Below are 20,409 nucleotides of genomic sequence, written 5' to 3' on the forward strand. Positions count from 1 at the left end.
GCAGCCATGACTGGAAAAGTGGTGGGCACCCTGTCACTTCCTTTGGCTAGTTTCTGTGTGTCTCCTGTGGCAGGAAGCCGGCAGTGTTTCCAAACTCCCACAGGACCACAGGCGCAGTGAGCACCTGACTGCTTGCTTTCTGGGAAGCCCGTACCTGCAGTGGTGGGCGCGCTCGGGCTTGATGCAGCAGCACTTGGGGCACTTGTAGATCACCTCTCCTGGCTTCAGCTGCAAACTCTGCATATACTCCTTTGTGGCATTCCCTTTGGGAACCGCCCCCTACAACACATGAATGCATTTTAGTTGAGTAGAAGGCTAAAAAAGAAAAAAAAAAAAAAATGAAGGCCAAGCATCGTGGCCAAAACTTGGGAGGCAGAGGCAGGAGGATCACTGCAAGTCCCGATCAGCCTAGTAAACATAGTTCCAGGCCAGCCAGGAATACACAGTGAGGCCTTATCTCAACCCTGTCCCCAAGAAAAATAATCTTAGTCAAGTGTCAGTATTATAGGTATATGCACGTACATGCCCAGCCCTAAGAGGCAGTGGGTTGCACAGCATTTCAGGCCAGCCTGGCTACAAAGCAGGACTCTATTCCACAAACCCAGATGAAAAGAGATGGGTTATGGTAAAAGACCCCTCAAGCTGTAAGGCCACTGGCACACTGTACTGAGCCTGCCCCCAAGCACCACTCCAGCTAACCACAGGTGGAGTCTATGATATAGTCCTAGTGCCAGGAATGATGGGCTGCTCAGGGCCACTAGCCAGGACAGAAAGAAAAAGCTCATAGCCAACCCACAGCATGGTTCCAACACAGCAGATAAGTGGCTTGTGCAGCTGATCTGGCTTGCTCAGCTTACAGAAACCACACAAGCACTGATCTCCTGGCCCTGTCCCAAGGAGGCTGACAGAGAACAGTTGGGTCACTTTAAATGCAAAGGCCAGGAGTCCCTGTACAGGGCTGCAGCCAGCACTTCTAAATGGCAGAGGTCTTTCTTGGAAGGACACCTTGAACACCACCATGCCTGTACACCTGTAGTGTAGGCTGCCTGGGGTGATAGCTGTCTGAGGCATAAGGAGGACATCTCAGCTGAATGCAGCCATCACAGCATCAGGAACTGAAAGCTTATGAGGTAGGACTGTCCTTTACTTGCCACCCAACAGGCAGCTGCTCAAGCATGCAGACTCAACACTTTTTTCATGTTTCTTTACACCTGTGCATTGCTACTTCACTCATGCCACAGCTGCCCCCCGCCCCTAGTGACAGCCCCGTCTGCTGCCACCAGGGGCCTGGCAAGCTATAGGTGGGTCCTGCCCTTCACAGCCAGCTGACTCGATAGTCAGAACTCAAGACATGCCTCACTTTCAGCCCAAGAAGTAAAATCAACTACTCGTGGAGGAAAAGCAACCACAGAGATTAGCAAAGTGGCCACACCCAGCACAGAGTTCTCAGCCCCATCCACACTCCAGACAACACAGGCTAGGAGGGGTTTTACAAGCTGTTCACAGGAGGACAGCACAGGAGGGTCACATAAACCCAGGATCTAGAGGCCGGCTTGAGCACCGCAGAGGCTTGATTTTAAAAGAAAAGAAACAAATCCAGCACAATCTCCTAGTGGAATGATACTTTCCATGAGCACAGCACATAGTTCTAGTTCAGCAATGTTTTCCCTCAGGAAGGATGAAAGCACTTTCAAGTCGGCATCCGGGCATAATGAACACCCGCGGAGCAGCCCTGTGGTGGTGGTGTACTCACAGGGTCGGTGAGCATGGTTCTGAGGTGGGATGACAGCGCCAGCACCGCCAAGCAGTTGAAAATGACTCCATTCACCACGGAGTACCAGAAGTCTTTGGAAGGCAGCAGCATGACAAAAGTCACCACAAAGTCTGCATAGACGACCAGAAGCCACGTCATGACGGCACAGACCATACCACAGCCATCTCGAATAAACCACACCCGGTCTGCCATGTCAGCCTCAGAGGACGAGGAGGACGTGGAGTCGTAATTGTCATTGTCGGTCAGGAGGGGATGGTGCTCGATGTCCCGGAGCCTGTGTCCTGCCGGCTGCATGATTCCCTGGAGCACCCTGGGGAAGTGGATGAGGGCTGGTGAGTCACCTGGGGATACATGCATGACACATGAACACACATACAGCAGCCTTAAATGTGCCATGCCATATTTATAAAGCAAGCCCAAAATACTAAGCAGAAAACACTGAACTAGTTTAAAGCAGAGTTTGTTTGTCTTCTGAGGGGTGAAGGGGTTTGAGGCAGGATCACAGGCTGGCCTCAAACTCACAGCAATCCTCCTACCTCAGCCTCCTGAGTGCTGAGATTACTGACATGCACTACCACGCTCAGTGTTGGATCTTTCTACTTTACTGATTGTTTGCCGTGTATGACCCCACAATTCCATAGGTTATAGCTATAGGTGCAAAGCCGTCTCCCACCTCTCTGTGCTCTGCTCAGTTCTGCTCTGGCACCCAGCAGAGGCCTAGAGGAAGAAGTGTGGGAGAAGGTTCTGTCCTCCCTTCCGTACTGGCTGGAACTCACCACTCCAGCTCTCACGTGGCTTTTCTCTATGAGCTTCTCTCCCATCTCGCCCTGGGGCTACCTTGGAGCAGACTCCTGTGTTTTACCTCTCTATTCCTCAACTCATAAATTATCCAGAATGCCCTTCCTCTTCTTAATATCCCCTTATGAACCTGTTCTTTTGAGAGCTTTCCCCTATTTCCTGTGGCATCTGATTACCAAGAACACACGGGGATCAAAGAAACTAAAGAAAGCCTTGCCTTTCCCTGGCACAAACTGCTCCTACTGTTGCCCTAAGTCCATGCCCTTGTCTTATCATGTTTGCTGAGGGTGGGAACGTGCATGGCAAACATAGAGCAAGGGAAGGGGGAGTCCAAGGTGACTCTATCTTGGCCTTCTTACAGGGAGAGAACACACATTCAGGCAGGAGTTTGGCCCACCTTGTCAAGAGGCAGCACATGGCTAGAGAGATGGCTTAGCAGTTAAGGCGTTTGCCTGCAAAACCAAAGGATCCCAGTTTGACTCTCCAGGACCTACGTAAGCCAGATGCACAAAGGGGTGCAAGCATCTGGAGTTAGTCTACAGTGGTCAGAGGCCCTGGTGCACCCATTCTCTCCCTCTCTCTGCCTCTTTCTCTGTCTCAAATAAATAAAACAAAATAGCCGGGCGTGGTGGCGCACGCCTTTAATCCCAGCACTCTGGAGGCAGAGGTAGGAGGACTGCCATGAGTTCGAGGCCACCCTGAGACTCCATAGTGAATTTCAGGTCAGCCTGGGCCAGAGTGAGACGCTTTTAATCCCAGCACTCTGGAGGCAGAAGTAGGAGGATTGCCATGAGTTTGAGGCTACCCTGAGACTCCATAGTGAATTTCAGGTCAGCCTGGGCCAGAGTGAGACCCTACCTCGAAAAACAAACATACATACATACATACATACATACATACATACATACATAAATAAATAAAACAAAATAAAGAGGCAGCACATACAGCAAGAGGGGGATTACCTGCACTGCTTTTCAAATCTAGGCATGATGTTTTCTTTTCTTTCTTTTTTTTTTTGGTTTTTCAAGGTAAGGTCTCACTCTAGCCCAGGCTGACCTGGAATTCACTATGGAGTCTCAGGGTGGCCTCAAACTCATGGTGATCCTCCTACCTCTGCCTCCCGAGTGCTGGGATTAAAGGCGTGCGCCACCACGCCCGGCTCATGATGTTTTCTTAAATGCAAGTGAGACACAAGGACTGTGAAAATGTCTAATGAACACACCACTAGAAGCATCTATACTCCAAATACTTTGCAGAAGTCCCTCTTCATACAGAGCCCATCACTATTATGCCATAAAATAGTCTTACTCTAAAACCAGACAGTAAAACCAATGGTAAGTGCACAAAGAGGCATGTGGGGACTGCAGCTCTGTATGAGCCAGGGCTGGTGCTTGGCATCCCATGGCAGCTGTGAGGAGTCTGTTCTCCCCACATGAACCCCACAGAGCCTGCCTTCTTGGCACAGGCCAGTGTCCTGAACTCCTCCTTTCCATATACCCATGGTATCTGAACAGCAGGCACCACTAGCTACAGACATAGCTATGGCCATCTCTGCTTCCACGATGGTACAGCCAGGTTCTGAGGGTTGAGAAGAAGCTAGGATGGCTCTGCCTCCCAAGTCCTTGGCTCACTCACCAGCCATTCTCCTCCAGACACTTACCATACTTGCCCTCTATGCCTGTTGTCACCCACTGGAGAGGGTTCAGGTCTCTTCTCCATTCCCTCTGTGGTGGGCACAAAAGCAGGTGCAACAGGAAGGCGCCCTCTCCCCCAGTTTCTCTGACTCTGGACCATCACAGCCTCATGCTGAATTCCTTGGGCCAAAACCCTGTGTGTCCGGCTTCCTTCTACAGAATATGCTCTGTGAGAGAGCCAGGCTGGCTAGGCAGAGGGATGGTGAGCCACACGGGTCAGACCTCTACCAGATAGCAGGACCTGTGTCTTTGCAACCAGTGCCAGTCTGCTGAGACTTCCTAGCTTAGGTCTTAGGATAGCTGCCAGGGTAAGAACAGGGTCTGGGATAGTTTGCCCTTTTTAGGGTGCAGGCATCAGGGGAACTTGTTTAAGAACTGCACCCCAAAGACACCTAGCATTGGCCATAGCAGGACATTCTGTGAGCACTAGGCTGGTGATGGGTGACACTGTAGGAGCCCAGTGCCAGATCTATAAAATCCATGGGATGTTAGAAGAGGGAAAATCATCTTGGGACCCAAGAATCACTTCATTTTCTTTCTTTGTTTGTTTTAAAATATTTAATTTTTTTATTTGAGAAAAAAAAGAGGCAGAGAGAGAGAGAGCAAGCCTCTAGCCACTTGCAAATGAACTCCAGAGGCATGCACCACTTTGTGCATCTGGCTTACATGGGTACTGGGCATCAGACCTGGGTTCTTACACTTTGCAGGCAAGCGCCTTACCTACTAAGCCATCTCTCCAGCCCTGTTTGTTTGGTTTCATACAGGGTCTCATGTACCTCAGGCTGGCCTTGAAATGCTGATCCTTCTCCTTCATTTCCCAAGTGCTGGGACTACAGATGTGTACCATGCTTAGTCAAAATCCCTTCATTTTCAGGCTGGAGAGATAGCTTAGTGGTTAAGTGCTTGCCTGTGAAGCCTAAGGACCCCGGTTCAAGGCTCGACTGCCCAGGACCCACGTTAGCCAGATGTACAAGGGGGTGCACGCGTCTGGAGTTCGTTTGCAGTGGCTGGAAGCCCTGGCATGCACATTCTCTCTCTGTCTCTCCTCTCTCTGTCTTCTCTCTCTCTGCTTGCAAATAAATAAATTAAAAAAAAATTTTTTTTTAATCCCTTCATTTTCAAGAAGGCACACAGCAAGCTTTAGTTCTTCAAGATAAGTGTGTTATGCCCTCTGAGCCACCACATGTGTACAGCATTAGTGCAACAGGAAGGGAGGGGAAGAGATGAGGACATCACTCCTTACACTGAAAGCACAGGGCCCAGCACCTAGAGACGCAGTGAACTGCACCTTGCTAGGAGCCAGGCTATCCTAGGCCACACTGCATGCCATTGGGATTCACTAGAGCACCATGTAGTGACTGAGGACAAAAATATGTCCTCACATTGCCTTCCACTTCAGACAATTGAATAGGGATTTGTTATACCATGAACCTTGTCCCAGTTTCTAAGACATCCAATAGCCCTGTGCCAACCACACAAGCAACACCTTCCACATTATGCCTGAATGTTTTCCTTGTCTGTGACACTGGCCAGAGGCTGTGAATTCAGTCCATAGATGCCTCCTTTGTTGGTGGTGGTCAACAGGCATGGGAAGGAGGCTCATGGTTACATGGGGCTTGTATCCCCAGTGCCGCTTCTTCATTTGACCTATGCTCCTATTACCTTTTCCTCAATCCACAGGGCGGTCAGTGGGGAAAAGACACTGTGATTGGTCCTTAGATCAAGAGTCCCTCTTGAGCTGGCTTGATGGCCCCACCTGTAATCCCAGCACCCAGGAGGCTTAGGCAGAAGGATGGTAAATTCACAGTCAGCCTGAGCTGTGGTGTGTAACACCTCCCCCTCCCCACCAACAATCAGACTTACCTTACAAACAACTTCTACATATCACTTGCACCTTTTCTTCAGAATCTTGGGGCACATGTTGCCCTATGTGATAGGATCTGAAAGACAATAAAATAAAATCTGATTACAAGTTATTTGCTGTGAGACAAGAAGTGTGTGACATTTTAGACTACAATGAACTTCTGGAGGCTGCACATGCAACCTACTCTTTTATCCATGCCATGTGCCACTTGGAACTATCTGTAATTATGAAATCACTGCTCTTCTAAGCTTTGATTACTACTAAATTAACATTCTGGAGGTGAAACCTATTTCTCTTTTATTGTTCAGTTTTTGTTTTTGAGAAAAGGCTGCCCAGGCTGGTGGTGAACTCATGGGCTCAAGTGATAAGAGCTGTAGGGCCTCCCAGCAGCAGAGACCATGAGCATGCACCACTGCAACCAGAGTTATGGGCTTTTAGGCTATCTCTTTACACCACCCCCTGCCCTTTAGTTCCTGTTAAGTACAAATCTAGATGCTGAACACCTCAGGAAAGATCTCAGGGCTGACCCAGGCCACACCTAGCTAATCTCATCTCTACTATCAGCCTGTTTCAAGAGTCAAGGTAAAGGAAGTACAGGATGGGGTGTGAGCACAACAGGTGACAGGTCAGAGCACCAGGCCTCAGAGCAGAGGGCAGAGGCCCAAGGAAAATGTTGGGGCTGAGGCGGGGCCCCAGAACACTTGCAGGTAGAGAGACTGGCTGCAGTCAGTCAGTATGTGTGTAACCAGCAATGTTAGATGTTTGAAACAACTCTGAGTGACTTCCCAGTGTGATAACTTAGCAATAGTTGAAAGCAGCTTGCCAAATGCAGGACTATACTGCAGCCATCTTACACAGAATATCTGTAAGGAGTCCAAACCCGCAGGCGTCTGTGTGCATAGGCTAAAGGAAGATGCAGCACACACTGGAAAAGCTCTGGCACCTCTCCCAGCCTCGCACCCACCCAAGAATGCAGCAGTCCCACCTTCAGGTGTTTACGGAAGAAAAACCACTATGGACAGATGCACACAAAGCCACTCAGAGCTCATCCATTTCCTCAAATTGGAAGCCATCCAGCAGACAGACACGGGGCAGTCACGCAAATGGTACATTTCTGAGCAAAAGAGACTGATAGAAAAACCCAACGTGGAGGGCTAGATAGATGGCTTAGTGGTTAAGCACTTGCCTATGAAGCATAAGGACCCCAGTTCAAGGCTCAATTCCTCAGTACTCACATTAATCCAGAAGCACAAGGTGAGGCATGCATCTGGAGTTCATCTGCAGTGACTGGATGCCCTGGTGTGCCCATTCTCTCCCTCTCTCTGCCTCTATCTCTGTCTGTCGCTCTCAAATAAATAAAAACAAACAAACAAACAAAAATATTTTAAAAAAAGAAAATTCCAACCTGGAACCAGGTGTGGTAGCACACAGCTTTAATCCCAGCACTTGGGAGGCAGAGGTAGGAGTGAGTTTGAGGCTACCCTGAGACCACATAGTAAATTCCAGGTCAGCATGGGCTTACAGTGAAACCCTACCTCAAAACAATAACAACAACAGAAACAAAATCCAACATGGGTAAATATCAAAAGCATTAAGTTCAGTGAAAGAAGCCAGACATGATCCGATAGTGTGACTCCATCTGCAGGACTCAAAACCAGGCAAACACATTTATTTCCAAAGACATCAGAACAGGTTTGAACTCAAAGAGAAAATGACCAGGAGAGGTCAAGGCCTCATTCTTAGCTGATGATATCTGGATACAGACGCAGGTGCATGTACTTGTCAAAACAAAATTTGGCAAGTAGCCCACATTGAGGCACATGCCTGTAATCCTAGCACTAGGGAAGAGGAGGCAGGAGGATTGTCTCGAGTCTGAGGCCAACCTGGGTTACCTCTAAGAGACAGGGTCCTGTCTCTAGCGAACCAAAATTCACTAGGAAGTTTTAAACCAGTGAAGTCTATTCTTTGAACTATGTATTTCCCTGTGTATCTCCCAGGCTCTGGCAGAGCCGAAGCAGGAATGCCAGCAAGGTGCTATGTGGACCAGCTGTGCTCCATGAGCCAAGAGAGCTTTAGCTCACTAATGTAGCTGTAGCTCCATAGCAGTAAGCAGAATCCCGTTCACAAAAGCACGATGAACAAGGAGCATGAGACGTCAAGATGTGACATCACATCTTGTTGCAAAGCCAAGAGCACAACCTGGCACCACAGAGATGCTGAAGCACTGAGGGAGCCCCTCACTGCTTTAGCTCACGTGTCCCATCCCTGGTGACCCAGGAAACCTGAGAGCAGATCTCTGTCATAGATAAGACATATGCATCTAATCACTTGGGATGGGGCACCCAAGCACCAGGATGTATACAAGACCCCCAGAAAGTGTGGTCCAATCCATATGAGCTCACAGACCAGCAAGGTGGGGATGAGTCCAAGTGTTGCTCCTAAACCAAGAGCAAAGTGAGCAGGAAGACAGGAAGAGGGTGTTCAAGCCGATATGGAAAGGACATAAAACAGCAGAGATGGAAAGTCACAGTATAGGAAAGGGAGAGATGACGGTGGGGGCAGGGAGGGACTGGGCCCACAAAACAGGCCCTCGGAGTCCCATGCTCAGGAGTCTGGAACTTTAGACTTCATTCTGCTGACATGGAAGGCTCCAGAACTTAGGTAAGTAGATGTTTTAAATAAGTAACTAAGGGCTGGCGAGATGGCTAAGTGGTTAAGGTGCTTGTCTACAAAGCCTAATGAACAGGGCTTGATTCCCTTGTATCCACATAAAGCCAAATGCACAAAGTAGCACAGGCTTCTGGAGTTATTTGCAATGGCTAGAGTCCCTGGTACACCCATATTCATTCTCTCTCTCTCTCTCCTTGCAAATAAGTAAAATTATTTTGGGCTGGAAAGATGGCTCAGTAGTTAAGGCACTTGCCTGCAAAGCCTAACAACCTGGGTTCAATTGCCCAGGACAAAGGGGTGCATATGACTGGTGTGCCCATTCTTGCGCACTCTGCTTAAAAATAAATAAACTGGTAGGGTTAGCAGTGTGGCTCAGTAGTACAGTGTGTGCCTAGCATGTGTGAGGCCCTGGGTTGTGTCCAGCACCGCAATAAACAAGTCATTAATCAGCTTTGCAGACAAGCCAAGGCTCCTTGGTGAGGGGAAGTCTGGCACCCATATCCCAATCAGAGATGGAGAGGGGAGGGGAGGGCTAGGAAGGAGAAGAGAGGAGAAGAAACAGCAGGTTTAAAGAGGATTGGCCTGCTGGTTTCCCACCAGGAATAGATGGTAAGACCCTATTGCTGAAGACTCCACATACTTGGGCTGCAAGGCCACTGAGAAATCCTGCTAGAACTGAGCTGATAACCTCCTCCATGTAAACCAGTGGATAGAAAGCTGGAAGAAGCCATTCTACATGTAGTTCAATGGGAGAAATGAGAAATCACCAGTGAAGATACTCAACAGTGGACACTGCAAGCCTTATATTTGGCCAGCCAGGCCAAATGAGCCAACGGGTACAATAGTGGCATGTCCGTCATGGGGGAAACCAACTGCCTTCTAATTGGACTGGAGGTCCATTCCATGGGAGGGAATACATCCCTGATACTGAAAACTTAAAACAGAGGTAGTCATGAGCCCTAGGGGTGTGACGTCTGCTGCTGTCTGGCTAAATGTATATATTATGCTTATCAAACTGCCCAGTAAGCACTTCTCTTAATGTTCATACCTATATATTAATGCTACTCTCACTTTTGGTAGAGAATCTTCTTTTCAGATGGCAGTGACCTTGGGATGACTCAGAAGGCATCATGGTGCTGGAAAGAAGTTACAGGAGTGCTCAGTACTGCAATTATCTCTATCAACCTTCCAAGGCCCAGGGTCTACTGCAGAAGAGGTGGTGGAAAGAATGTAAGAGCCAAAGGAAGGGTAGGACTCCTTACAACATGCTCCCCCCAGACACAAAATGGATATCCATGACCTCACAGAGCCTGACACTACCTACACAAGACCATCATAATAGGAGGAAAAGATCATGACATCAAGATAAAAGAGAGACTAAAAGGGGGAAGTAATATGATGGAGAATGGAGTTTCAAAGGGGAAAGTGGGGGAAGGGAGGGCATTACCATGGGATATTGTTCATAATCATGGAAGTTGTTAAAAAAAAAAAAAAAAAAAGAGGATCAGCCTGCTGGCCAGTGTTCACCAGCCTCTGGAACATGGGAGCTACAGGCTAGAGTGCTGAGATTAGGACTCGCTAAATCTGGGTTAAGGTCAGAGCTGACCTGCTGACAACTGAGGCCCCAAAGGAGGGTAAGACAAGACGGGAATGAGTAAGTGCACTCACAAACCCAAAAGGCTGCACAGGTAAAGCTGCAAGAAAGGCAGGTCAGGGTGGGCGGGAGGATGAGGGATACACATAACTTTTCTTGGCACTCTCAGTAAAGTACTAAGAGCCTGAGCTACCAACTAGTAAGAAAGTTAAAGTTACAGGCTGGAGAGAGAGCTCTGTGTACTTCCTGTGCCAGCATAAGGGCCAAAAGGGGTCCAAGACCTCCAGATCCCACCCATATGAAACAGCTGGGTGTGGGCCAGGCTAAAAGTGACAGAGCAGCCCACCAATGCCTCACTATGCAGGCCTCAGCAGGCAAGTGGCCCCTGCTTCAGGGGAGCACATGGGATACCACAAGGGGACATATATGTATATATACCACATACGAACAAGAAAAAAAAAGTTAAAAGGAAGCTGGGCATAGTGGCACATGGGAAGCTAGGATAGGAGGATTACCATGAGTAGCCAGCCTGGGCTACAGAATAAGTTCAAGGTTATCCTGGGATACTCTGAAAACCCGCCTCAAAAAAAAAAAAGTTAAAGGTATTTTATGGTGTGCAGACTCAAACCCAGGACCCCAGGGAAGTGAAGTACAGAGGGAGGCATGGGTAGCCTGAGGGAGAAGCAGAGGTTTGTTTCCCCTCCTATGTCACCTCATTTAACGCCAAAAGACAGCAATCAATCCATACGAAGTCCTCAGCTTCCCCACCTGACAGATGAGCTTCCTGGGCTCAGGGAATCTTGCACACCAGTGTGGCCTCACAGTGGGCAGTGGGGACAGGAGGAGGAACAGATATCCAGATAAGCTGATTAAGCTCTGGACTGAGAGGCCTGTCCCACCATGCCACTCCCTTTTCCTTTCTAATTTTGCATTGCCTTTGAACTCTTCTGGCAGCCTCCTAAGCAGTACAGAGTTTTGTTTTGAAGGAATAAGGCCAGGGAGAGCCAGAGAAAGAAATGCACTTGAGCTGGGGATGTAGCTCAGCAATGGAGCATCTGCCTAGCATGCAGAAAGCCCTGGGCTCCAGCTCCAGCTCCGCATAAACTGGGTATGGTGGCATGCCTCTGTGATCCCAGGTGGTTGAAGCAGGAGGATCAGTAGTTCAAGGTTATCTTTGTTTACATAGCAGGTATGCGCACAGCCTGGGCTACATTAAGACCTTGTTTCCAAGGGGAAAAAAAAAAAAAAAGAAATGTGCTGTACACACAACTCAGGAGAGTCATGATGGCAGAGAGTTCAGTTAAAAGAACCGCTGGCTATACTGGATGACTCCCCAGTTACCAAAGCCCAGATGTTCTACACAAAGAAGGTGGTGTGAGAGGGCTGGAGGGGAGTCCCAGGATCTTTCCAGGTAGTGTAACTGTTCTCTATAAGACTGAAATGGTGGGTGCATGATGACATATCAGCTTTCAAAAACTCACAGCCTGGCTCGCTGAAGAGATGGTTTAGTGGTTAAGGTGTGTGCTGGCAAAGCCTAGGGACCCAGGTTAGATTCCCCAGTACCTATGTGAGCCAAATGCACAAGGTGGCGCATGCACCTGGAGTTTGTCTGCAGTGGCTGGAGGCTCTGGTGTGCCCATTCTTCCTATCTGCCTCTCCCTCTCTCAAATAAATAATAAAATACTTAAAAAAAAAAAAAAACAGGGCTGGAGAGATGGCTTAGAGGTTAAAGTGCTTGCCTGTGAAGCCTTAGGACCCAGGTTTGACTCTCCAATACCCACGTAAGCCAGATGCACATAGTGGCGCATGCATCTGGAGTTTACAGTGTCTAGAGCCCATGGTGCGCCCATTCCCTCTCTAATCTCATCTCTAATAAATAAGTAAATAATTTCCCTCCCTCCCTCTCTCATTCATCTCTAACAAATAAAAAATAAAATGTTTTTTATAAAAAGCCAGGTATGGTGGCTCACGCCTTTAATCCCAGCACTCAAGAGGCAGAGGTAGGAGACCACCCTGAGACTACAGAATGAATTCCAGGTCAGCCTGAGCTAGAGTAACACCCTACCTTGAAAAACAAAAGAACAAACAAACAAAAGCTCATTAGCCAGGTGTGGTGGCTCACACCTTTAATCCCAGCACTTCAGAGGCAGAGAAAGCCAAAACCAAACCTAACCAAACAACAAAACCCTTCTTCACTTTGAATCCTTTAGGAGACCAGAGGCTCTGAGGGCAGAATGCAGGCTGAGAAGGGCATAACTGCAGTGTGCATGGTGGAAGAGCCTTGCTGCAGGGCACCAGGCACAAGTCTGGCTGAAGACTGAGGCCACTAGTGCCACGAGCTAGGAGTGCTGATGAGGTGACCTCAGAAGCCTGGAGTCTTTCTGGTCACATGAAGGCCACAGACTGAAGGCATGGTGTGTCACTGCTGATGCCCGCCAAGCTGATGATGCAAATGAGGCATTTCTGGAACCACCTGAAGTTCTGTTCAGCCACACATGTGTATGGGTGGGACTCATGGGTATTTATCTCATATTCTGGGTTACAGTGCAACACTAGCTTGCTTTGCTGCTGCAATTTTCTAGCCTTGGCCAACAGGAGCTCTTAAGGTGGTCCCCATGCCCCACTAACATGCCTCCACCCCAGCTCCGCGTGTGCAGGAGCATGCACACTTCTTTATTTCCTGGCAGTGGGAGAGGCTCCAGGCTCATCTTGTGTATTTCCTGTCTTGGAACCAGTCATTCCCCAGGGAGCTCGGGCTCCTTTTATTTAGCAGAAAATGGAATTAAACATAAGATCTGCGGGACTGGGGAGATGGCTCAGTGGGTAAAAACACTTGCTACACAAGTGAGGCCCTGAGTTCAGATCCCCAGAACACATATATGGCTGATGTGGGAGCATGAGTGCCTGTAATCTGAGCCCTCCTACAGCAAGATGCGAGGCGGAGAATGAAGAATCTTTGAAAGCTCATGGTCAGGCTAGCCTGGCAAGAACAGCACTGAGTTAGGGAGACCCTGCCACATACAAAGTGGAACATGAGAACCAACATTCAAGGTTGCCCTCTGACCTCTGCATGTATACTATGGTGCACGTGCATGCAAACTTGCATGCATGCACGCATGCGTGCACACACACACACACACACACACACACACACGCACATACAGAGACACAGGGCAAGATTAAAAAACAAACAAAAACAAGATCTGGGCATTGGTGTGCTGGTAGCTATTGGGGTATCACTCAGTGACAGAACAATCACACACATGTACTAACCCATGCACACACTCCTACTATAACTACGTTAAAGTAGTGACTCAGACTCCGTCTCCAACTCTAATCCAGTCACACGAACCATCCAGGCCTTCTTTCTGTTCATCTGGAACCCTCCCCTCTTCTAGTGAGAACCCTTGTTAACCTGACTGGATTGAGATCACCCACAAGGTGTCTAAAGTATATTTCTAGGTGTGTGTGAGGGTGTTTCTGGAGGACTGACAAATGGGACGACAACTAAGGGGAGAAGGGGAACCCCACCTTGAATGTGGAGGAAGCTGGCTAACATAGGATCATTCTCTGCTCCCGGGCTGCCATGAGGTGCGCAGCTTTCCTCCACAATGCCCTGCTGACACAATACGCCCTCAGCCTAGCAATGGAGCCAGCCACCCATGACTTCCAAAACTGAACCACAGAAACCTTTCTTCCTATAAGTGTCAGTTAGTTTGTCATAGCAAAAAGAAGTGCCTACCACACATCGACGCCCACTGCTGTCCACGCACCTAACTGCTCAGCTCCACATGCCAACAGCGGTTCCAGACTGCTCAGCAAACCCTTAGAGAAGTTTCAACTGAGTCCAATAGCAGGGTGCCTACCAAGTATCTGACCAGGAATTCCCCAAATTGTCAGTCATCAAAAACGTGATGAGTCTGAGAAAGTACTGCAGCTAAGAGGGGCCCAAGGAGATAAGACAACTCAATGTCATGTGGGCTCCTGGGGACATCTGGGTCAGTGTGGACTGTACTGCTGGGAGCTGACCCAGCAGGAATGGACTGCAGAGGTGTGGAGTGAGCATCTCACAATCGATGAGAGGAGAGGTGGGCTGGGACAGCTGCTGAGACAGGGAAGAGAAAGGGCAGAGCACAACCCTGCCGCGACGGTGCTGAAAACCTAAGTGCTCACACAGAAGCAGGGAGGTCTGCCCCCTTTACTTATCCAAAGGTCCTGCCAGGGCTCCCAAAAGCTTCACAAGGCTTCAGATGAGCAAAGATGGAGTAACAGACAAGCAGGTGTTGAAGGCAAGACTCAAGCTGGACTGGCAAGCTGAGTCCAGGACAGAGAAGTGGCGCTTGAAAAGCAGGTACCCTGAGGCCAGTGGAGACAGACAGTGGTCAAGCATATATACAGCCCTGGCAGGTCAGAGTCAGGGTGGTGATGACTTCAGACTCAGCAACCTCAGATCATCTACAGCAGTACCCTGCTGCAGGTGTACCTGAGCGGTTCTTCCCATCCACAGGAAGCCATGAAATATTCAGCTTGCCACATGGAACCATTCTTTTCTCCTCAAATTACTGAATCTAACAAGCAGGACTCTATATTTGATGAAAGCCAAGTGTCTACCACATGCTGACATGTTTTGCAAGCTGTAAATAGCAGCCTCATTTAACCTTTCTAAAGAGGTCTTTTAAGTTAAAATACTTAGTCACTCTAAAATAGCACTTGGACACTGCAGGTCACAAGGATGAGAAGCTGAGAGACCACAAACAAGGATCCAGGAAGCTGGGGGTGGGGCTGACCTTGAGGGGAGGCACTGCAGGCTTTTTTTCTCACCAGCTACACCACCTCTCAGCCCCTTTGACACTCGTCCACTTATCGCTGAATGGGGTACACCTGGGATGGGTGCTGCTTCCACTTCATCTCTGATCTCTGGGAATGATCTCTTGGTGATCCCAGAGTTATAAAAGAAGAACTATATCTAAAAGACGTCCACACTAGTGACACCATTGTGTCCAGCCAACTGGCCACTGAAACATTCCACTGTAGGAAGATCAATTCAGACACACACCAAGTTGCTATAACCCCACTACTCCTGTCTCAATAAACAGCGCCACACCCTCTAGGTGCTAGGGCCAAGCACTAAGGACTTAACCTTTGCCGGCCCCTTCTTCCGGTTCCCCACATCCAACTCATCAGCAAGTGCTGGAGACTCTGCTAGACAGCCCCAAATTCACCTGTGCCCCACCACCCTGAACCCAAATCCCAGCACTGGGCACACTTATGTGGGTGTGATTAGTTTGCCAACCAGTCCCTTCTATAGGACAAAAGCAATGTGATGCTTCACGGACCAGACTAGGTCACATTACTCCCCCCCCCTCCGTCTGTGGACCCCACCTCCCCCATCCCCTCCTGGCCACCTGTCTCCTGTCATTACCTCAAAAGGCCAGTCACAGCATATCCCCAGCACTCCCAAACACTTGCTCAGTGAGTGAATGACTAGAAAAAGTGGGGAGGAAGCTTGAGGGAGGTGAGAACAAGAGGCACTAACTCGCACTACAAGCCAGATGTGAGGGCTGGATAAGGGAGCTGAATCTTGGGGGTGGGTCCATTAAGGGCTGCTCTGCCAGCAAAGCTATGTTCTTCTAGAGCAGGGGCTCAAGAAAGATAGGTACTCTATTAAACAAACAGATGAAGAACTGAGGAACTCTGAGAATTTCAAGTATCTTAAAGATACTCTAGCCCTCGTCCAGCTGGTAGCTTCTCCCCAGGACCCAAGCCATTCACAGCATCTCCACAGAGGTGTGGCTGAGCATGCCTGGCACAGGGCTGGCCTCTTTTTGAATTGATAAAACCCTATGTGACCAGGATTTACTCCCTGTCTTAATTAACCTACGTGCCCATACACCTGCATTTCTGTATGCCTGGGGACACTCCTGCTTGTGGCTCTGGTCTTTTCTTGTCCCCTCTCTGTAATACATGTTTAGGCACCCCCTAACCCACAGAAGTCTAACCTCTGATTGCTAGTTCCAATGACACACATAACCCTGTGAGGCAGCTAGGGAGTAACAGACTTGATAGTCACCAAGACCAACCCCTCCCTCATCAACAGCAGCTTTTGAGGTCAGGAAATGGAACTGTGGGACTAAATACTGGTCAAAAGGATGAGATCCAGGCTGGGAGATGGCTCAGTAGTTAAGGCGCTTGCCTGCAAAGCCTAAGGACCAGAGTCTGATTCCTCAGTACCCACATAAAACCAGATGCACAAGGTAGCACATGTGTCTGGAGTTTGTGGTGGCTAGAGGCCCTGGTGTGCTCATATTTTCCCTCTCTCTACCTCTCTCTGTCTGTCTCTCAAATAAATAAAACAGAGGATAAAACTGGGTGTGGCTGTACAGTTGGGAGGCCAAGGGCACAAGATATGAGGATTGCCGAGTTTGAGGCCACCCTGAGACTACACAGTGAATTCCAAGTCAGCCTGGGCTATAGCAAGACACTACCTCGAAAACCAAAAATAAATAAAGATGAGATCCAAGTCCAATCTCTGGCCCAAGGGGGAAATATGATTTTCCAAAATAAGTGGAAACTGGAAAGATTATAAAGATAAAATTGTCAGATCATAATCTAGTAGGAGGCTTTCTGCAGGGGTATCAATCACCAGACAGGAAAAGGCTGCCCAGTGACTGTAAGAAAATTGTATAAAGCAGTTTGGTTGGGTGTTGTAATCCCAGCATGGAAGGCTGAAGTAGAATGATCACTTTGAGTTCAAGGCCAGCCTGGGTTAGAATGAATTCCAGGTAAGCCTAGGTTAGAGTGAGTATGCTCCACTTTAATCAGCTGTCTCTCTTCCACACTGTGCTATGTCTCCTCGGAGTTCTTTCACCAGAGGCCACAGGGAGTGCAGGCACCAGAGAAAGAAGCCAGCGACCGGACTCAGCTGTTGCCCAGCTCCAGGCCCACCCACTCTCGTAAGCAATTCAAGGCTTTTGTTCCTGAGGCTTCCTCCAACTGATATCCACACTCAGGAGCCTGGGGAGATGACTACCAGGTATAGCACTTGCCACACAACCATGAGGGCCTGATTTGCCCTGAGTTCAATCCCTAGCACCCATATACAGCTGGGCATGGCCACAGTCCTAAAGGGTGGGAGAAGGATCACTGGAGCTCACTGGTCAGCCAGTTTTACAGATCCAGGTTCAGTGAGATTTCATTTCAAGGAAACATGGAGATGAGTGATAGACACTCAGTGTTCTTCTCTGGCCTACATACATGTGCATGGGTCACATGCATCTGCACACATGTGCATATACCACACTATACACACATGACTACACCAGACATATACACACATCACACTACATGCACACACACTCAAAAAAAAAATCACATCTCAGTCGGGCACTCAGGAGGCAGAGGTAGGTGGGGCACTATGAATCTGAGGTCAGGCTGAGACTACGGAAATGAGTTCTAGATCAGCCTGGGCTAGAGTGAGATCCTACCTTGGTGTGGGGGGAGGGAATGCACATCTTCTCTCTGCCTATTCCCTGACCAAACAATTCCCAAGCACTTAGGACCTACAAAACATTGTTGGATAACAAAAGTGTTTTCAAAACCATCAGGTTCCGCATAAATGTGAGGCATTACTTTGTCCACACAAACTCTGCACCTCACTCAGAATTACAGGGGGTCCACTGACTGGGTTTTTTTTTTAATTTATTTTGTGTTTTATTTATTTATTTGAGTGCCACAGACAGAGAGAGAAAGAGGCAGAGAGAGAGAGAGAGAGAGAATGGGCGCACCAGGGCCTCCAGCCACTGCAAAGGAACTCCAGATGCATATGCCACCTTGTGCATGTGGCTTATGTGGGTCCTGGGGAATTGAGCCTCGAACTGGGGTCCTTAAGCTTCACAGGCAAGCACTTAACCACTAAGCCATCTCTCCAGCCCCCACTGACTGTTTCTTAAGAACAGAATTTGGCAGAAACAAGGCTCATGTCACTAGCAAGACAAGAACATGTTTGTAGACAGCGGAAAGGCAAACAGCACAGGAAACAACTGAAAGAGCAGTCCTGATGTGTTGCCCAGGCTGGCCTCCAATTCCTGGGCTCAGGCCATCCTCCTGCCTCAGCTTCTAGAGTAATCAGGGCTACAAGACTATAGAAAGGATCAGATTGACATAGCTTCCCCACATGCCTCCATCTCTTCACAATATGAAAGGGAAAATCATTAACCAGTGGCAAAGTACCATATTCAAGTAGGGAGGGTCAGGCAATGAAGGATGCTGTAAGAACTTAACCTTACCCAAGAGGAGGCCTAGCATTTGTCCTAAGATAACAATGACTTAGGGTGGTGTCCGACCTGCACCAAAAAGACTACCCGCACCCATGTCAAGCCATCAGAAAAAGTGGCACATGCATCTGTAATCTCAGTGCGCCTATGGCAATGGGAAGCAGATCCCAAAAGCTGATGGGCCAGCTAGACTGGCCTTTCCAACACCAAATGAAAGAAGAATTCAGACAGGGCACACAAAGCAGGGGGTGGGAGGGACAACAGCCAGAGGGGTCACTGTGGGGAACCTTCACTTTTCAGACAAGCTTTATGCTACTTTCTTGACCACCCTTCTGTATGGGAGGAGGGCCAGGTGTGCCTCCCTAGTTGGCAACATTCCTATGCACACTGTCATACATGGATGTCAGGGAAACTCAAGGGCCACAGGGCCAGGAAAGCAGAGGAGTTAATATCTGGGATGTTCCTGGGCTCCATGCTTCTTCCCTTGGCTGACTTTCTGTAGTCTTTTTCCATCATACTGACAGCACAAGCTCCCTCGGTGACTTTGCCTCCTTCCAGGGAATCGTAACTAAGAGGGTAGCTTTGGGAGCCTACCTCATCCTGCAGTTGTCAGAGGGGGTTCTTGTATAAAGTAGGACTCTTCCCTCTCTGTAAACTCTAGCTCAGTAATGCTGACATGATCTAAACTCTCCTCAGTTGTTACAAATGAAGGGTCCCACTGGCCTGGAGTAAGAAGGGACAATGAGTTCTGATCTGACACTTTATTCTCTGCTCTAGTGTTTGCATGTATTTAAGAAAACTTTTATAACTGAAACATGCATGTGTATGTAGTGTGGTGCTGTGTGCTGTATACACGTGTACATGCCCATGCAGTACCTCATGCACTTGCCTGTGGTATGGCACGTGCTTGTTCATGGTGGCCAGAATGGGACATTGGGTGTCTTAATCCATCCCTCTTCTGCATATTCTTATTTGCGCCAGAGTTTGTTAGTGAACCTGAGCTTGCTGTCACTCTGCTCCCTCACAGGACTGGGGTCATAGATGTGCATGGCTATACCCAGCAATGTACATGGCTCCTGGGATTCAAACTCAAATGAAACATTATTTTTAAGAGACATGCTCCCCCTAAAAAAAACTGCTTTAGGAAATTATGTATGGACTGGAGTTGGGAGGTTATGCATAAACAACATTTCTAGACCTATTTCCTCAAATTAAGAATAGTCACATTTTATGTATTAACGAAATACAAGTCAGCAAGTAAAAGTTTTAGTAAGACTGTAACTAACGTTCATACTTTTTACTTAATTAAGATTGTTCACATAGTACTTTCTCACTGAAGGCAGGATCATCCATTCATGCTAATATTTTTAATTCTGCTTTGTTTTGTTTGAGGCAAGTTTTTGTAATGTAGCCCAAGCTTGCCCGGAACTTTTCATCCCTCTTGCCTCCATTTGACTCCTGAATACTGGGATGACAGGTGAATATAGCCATCACCCCCTCCACGCTTTTTCTCCATTTTTTTTTAAATGTAACTTTATTTGCAAGATAGAAAGAGGCACACAGAGAATGGGCACACCAGCACCTTGGGCCTCTGCAAACGAACTGCAGATGCATGCGGCACCTTGTACATCTGGCTTATGTGGGTTTTGGGGAATCAAACCTGGGTCCTTTGGCTTTGCAGGCAAATGCCTTAACCGCTAAGCCATCTCTCCAGCCCTATTTCTCCATTCTTGACAGAACTT

General features: G+C 48.4%; 1 protein-coding gene across 2 annotated transcripts in view; it reads right to left on the minus strand.

Moving 5' to 3' along the window:
• Zdhhc7 (zinc finger DHHC-type palmitoyltransferase 7) overlaps positions 1-20,409 on the minus strand; it is a 31,516-nt gene that overhangs the window by 9,858 nt on the left and 1,249 nt on the right. Inside the window, exons 2-4 of one of the 2 annotated variants that reach the window (XM_004666038.3) lie at positions 6,130-6,206; positions 1,754-2,084; positions 155-279 (exon numbers count right to left, since the gene is read on the minus strand). In XM_004666038.3, coding sequence (XP_004666095.1) covers positions 155-279; positions 1,754-2,068 — 440 coding nt within the window. In that variant the 5' untranslated portion in view covers positions 2,069-2,084; positions 6,130-6,206. Of the gene's footprint in view, positions 1-154; positions 280-1,753; positions 2,085-6,129; positions 6,207-20,409 lie in introns of those variants that run through there. The other variant, XM_045135644.1, reaches the window with a different exon arrangement.

Source organism: Jaculus jaculus, chromosome 1 (assembly GCF_020740685.1).
Source record: "Jaculus jaculus isolate mJacJac1 chromosome 1, mJacJac1.mat.Y.cur, whole genome shotgun sequence".
In the NCBI taxonomy this organism is placed as follows: domain Eukaryota; kingdom Metazoa; phylum Chordata; class Mammalia; order Rodentia; family Dipodidae; genus Jaculus; species Jaculus jaculus.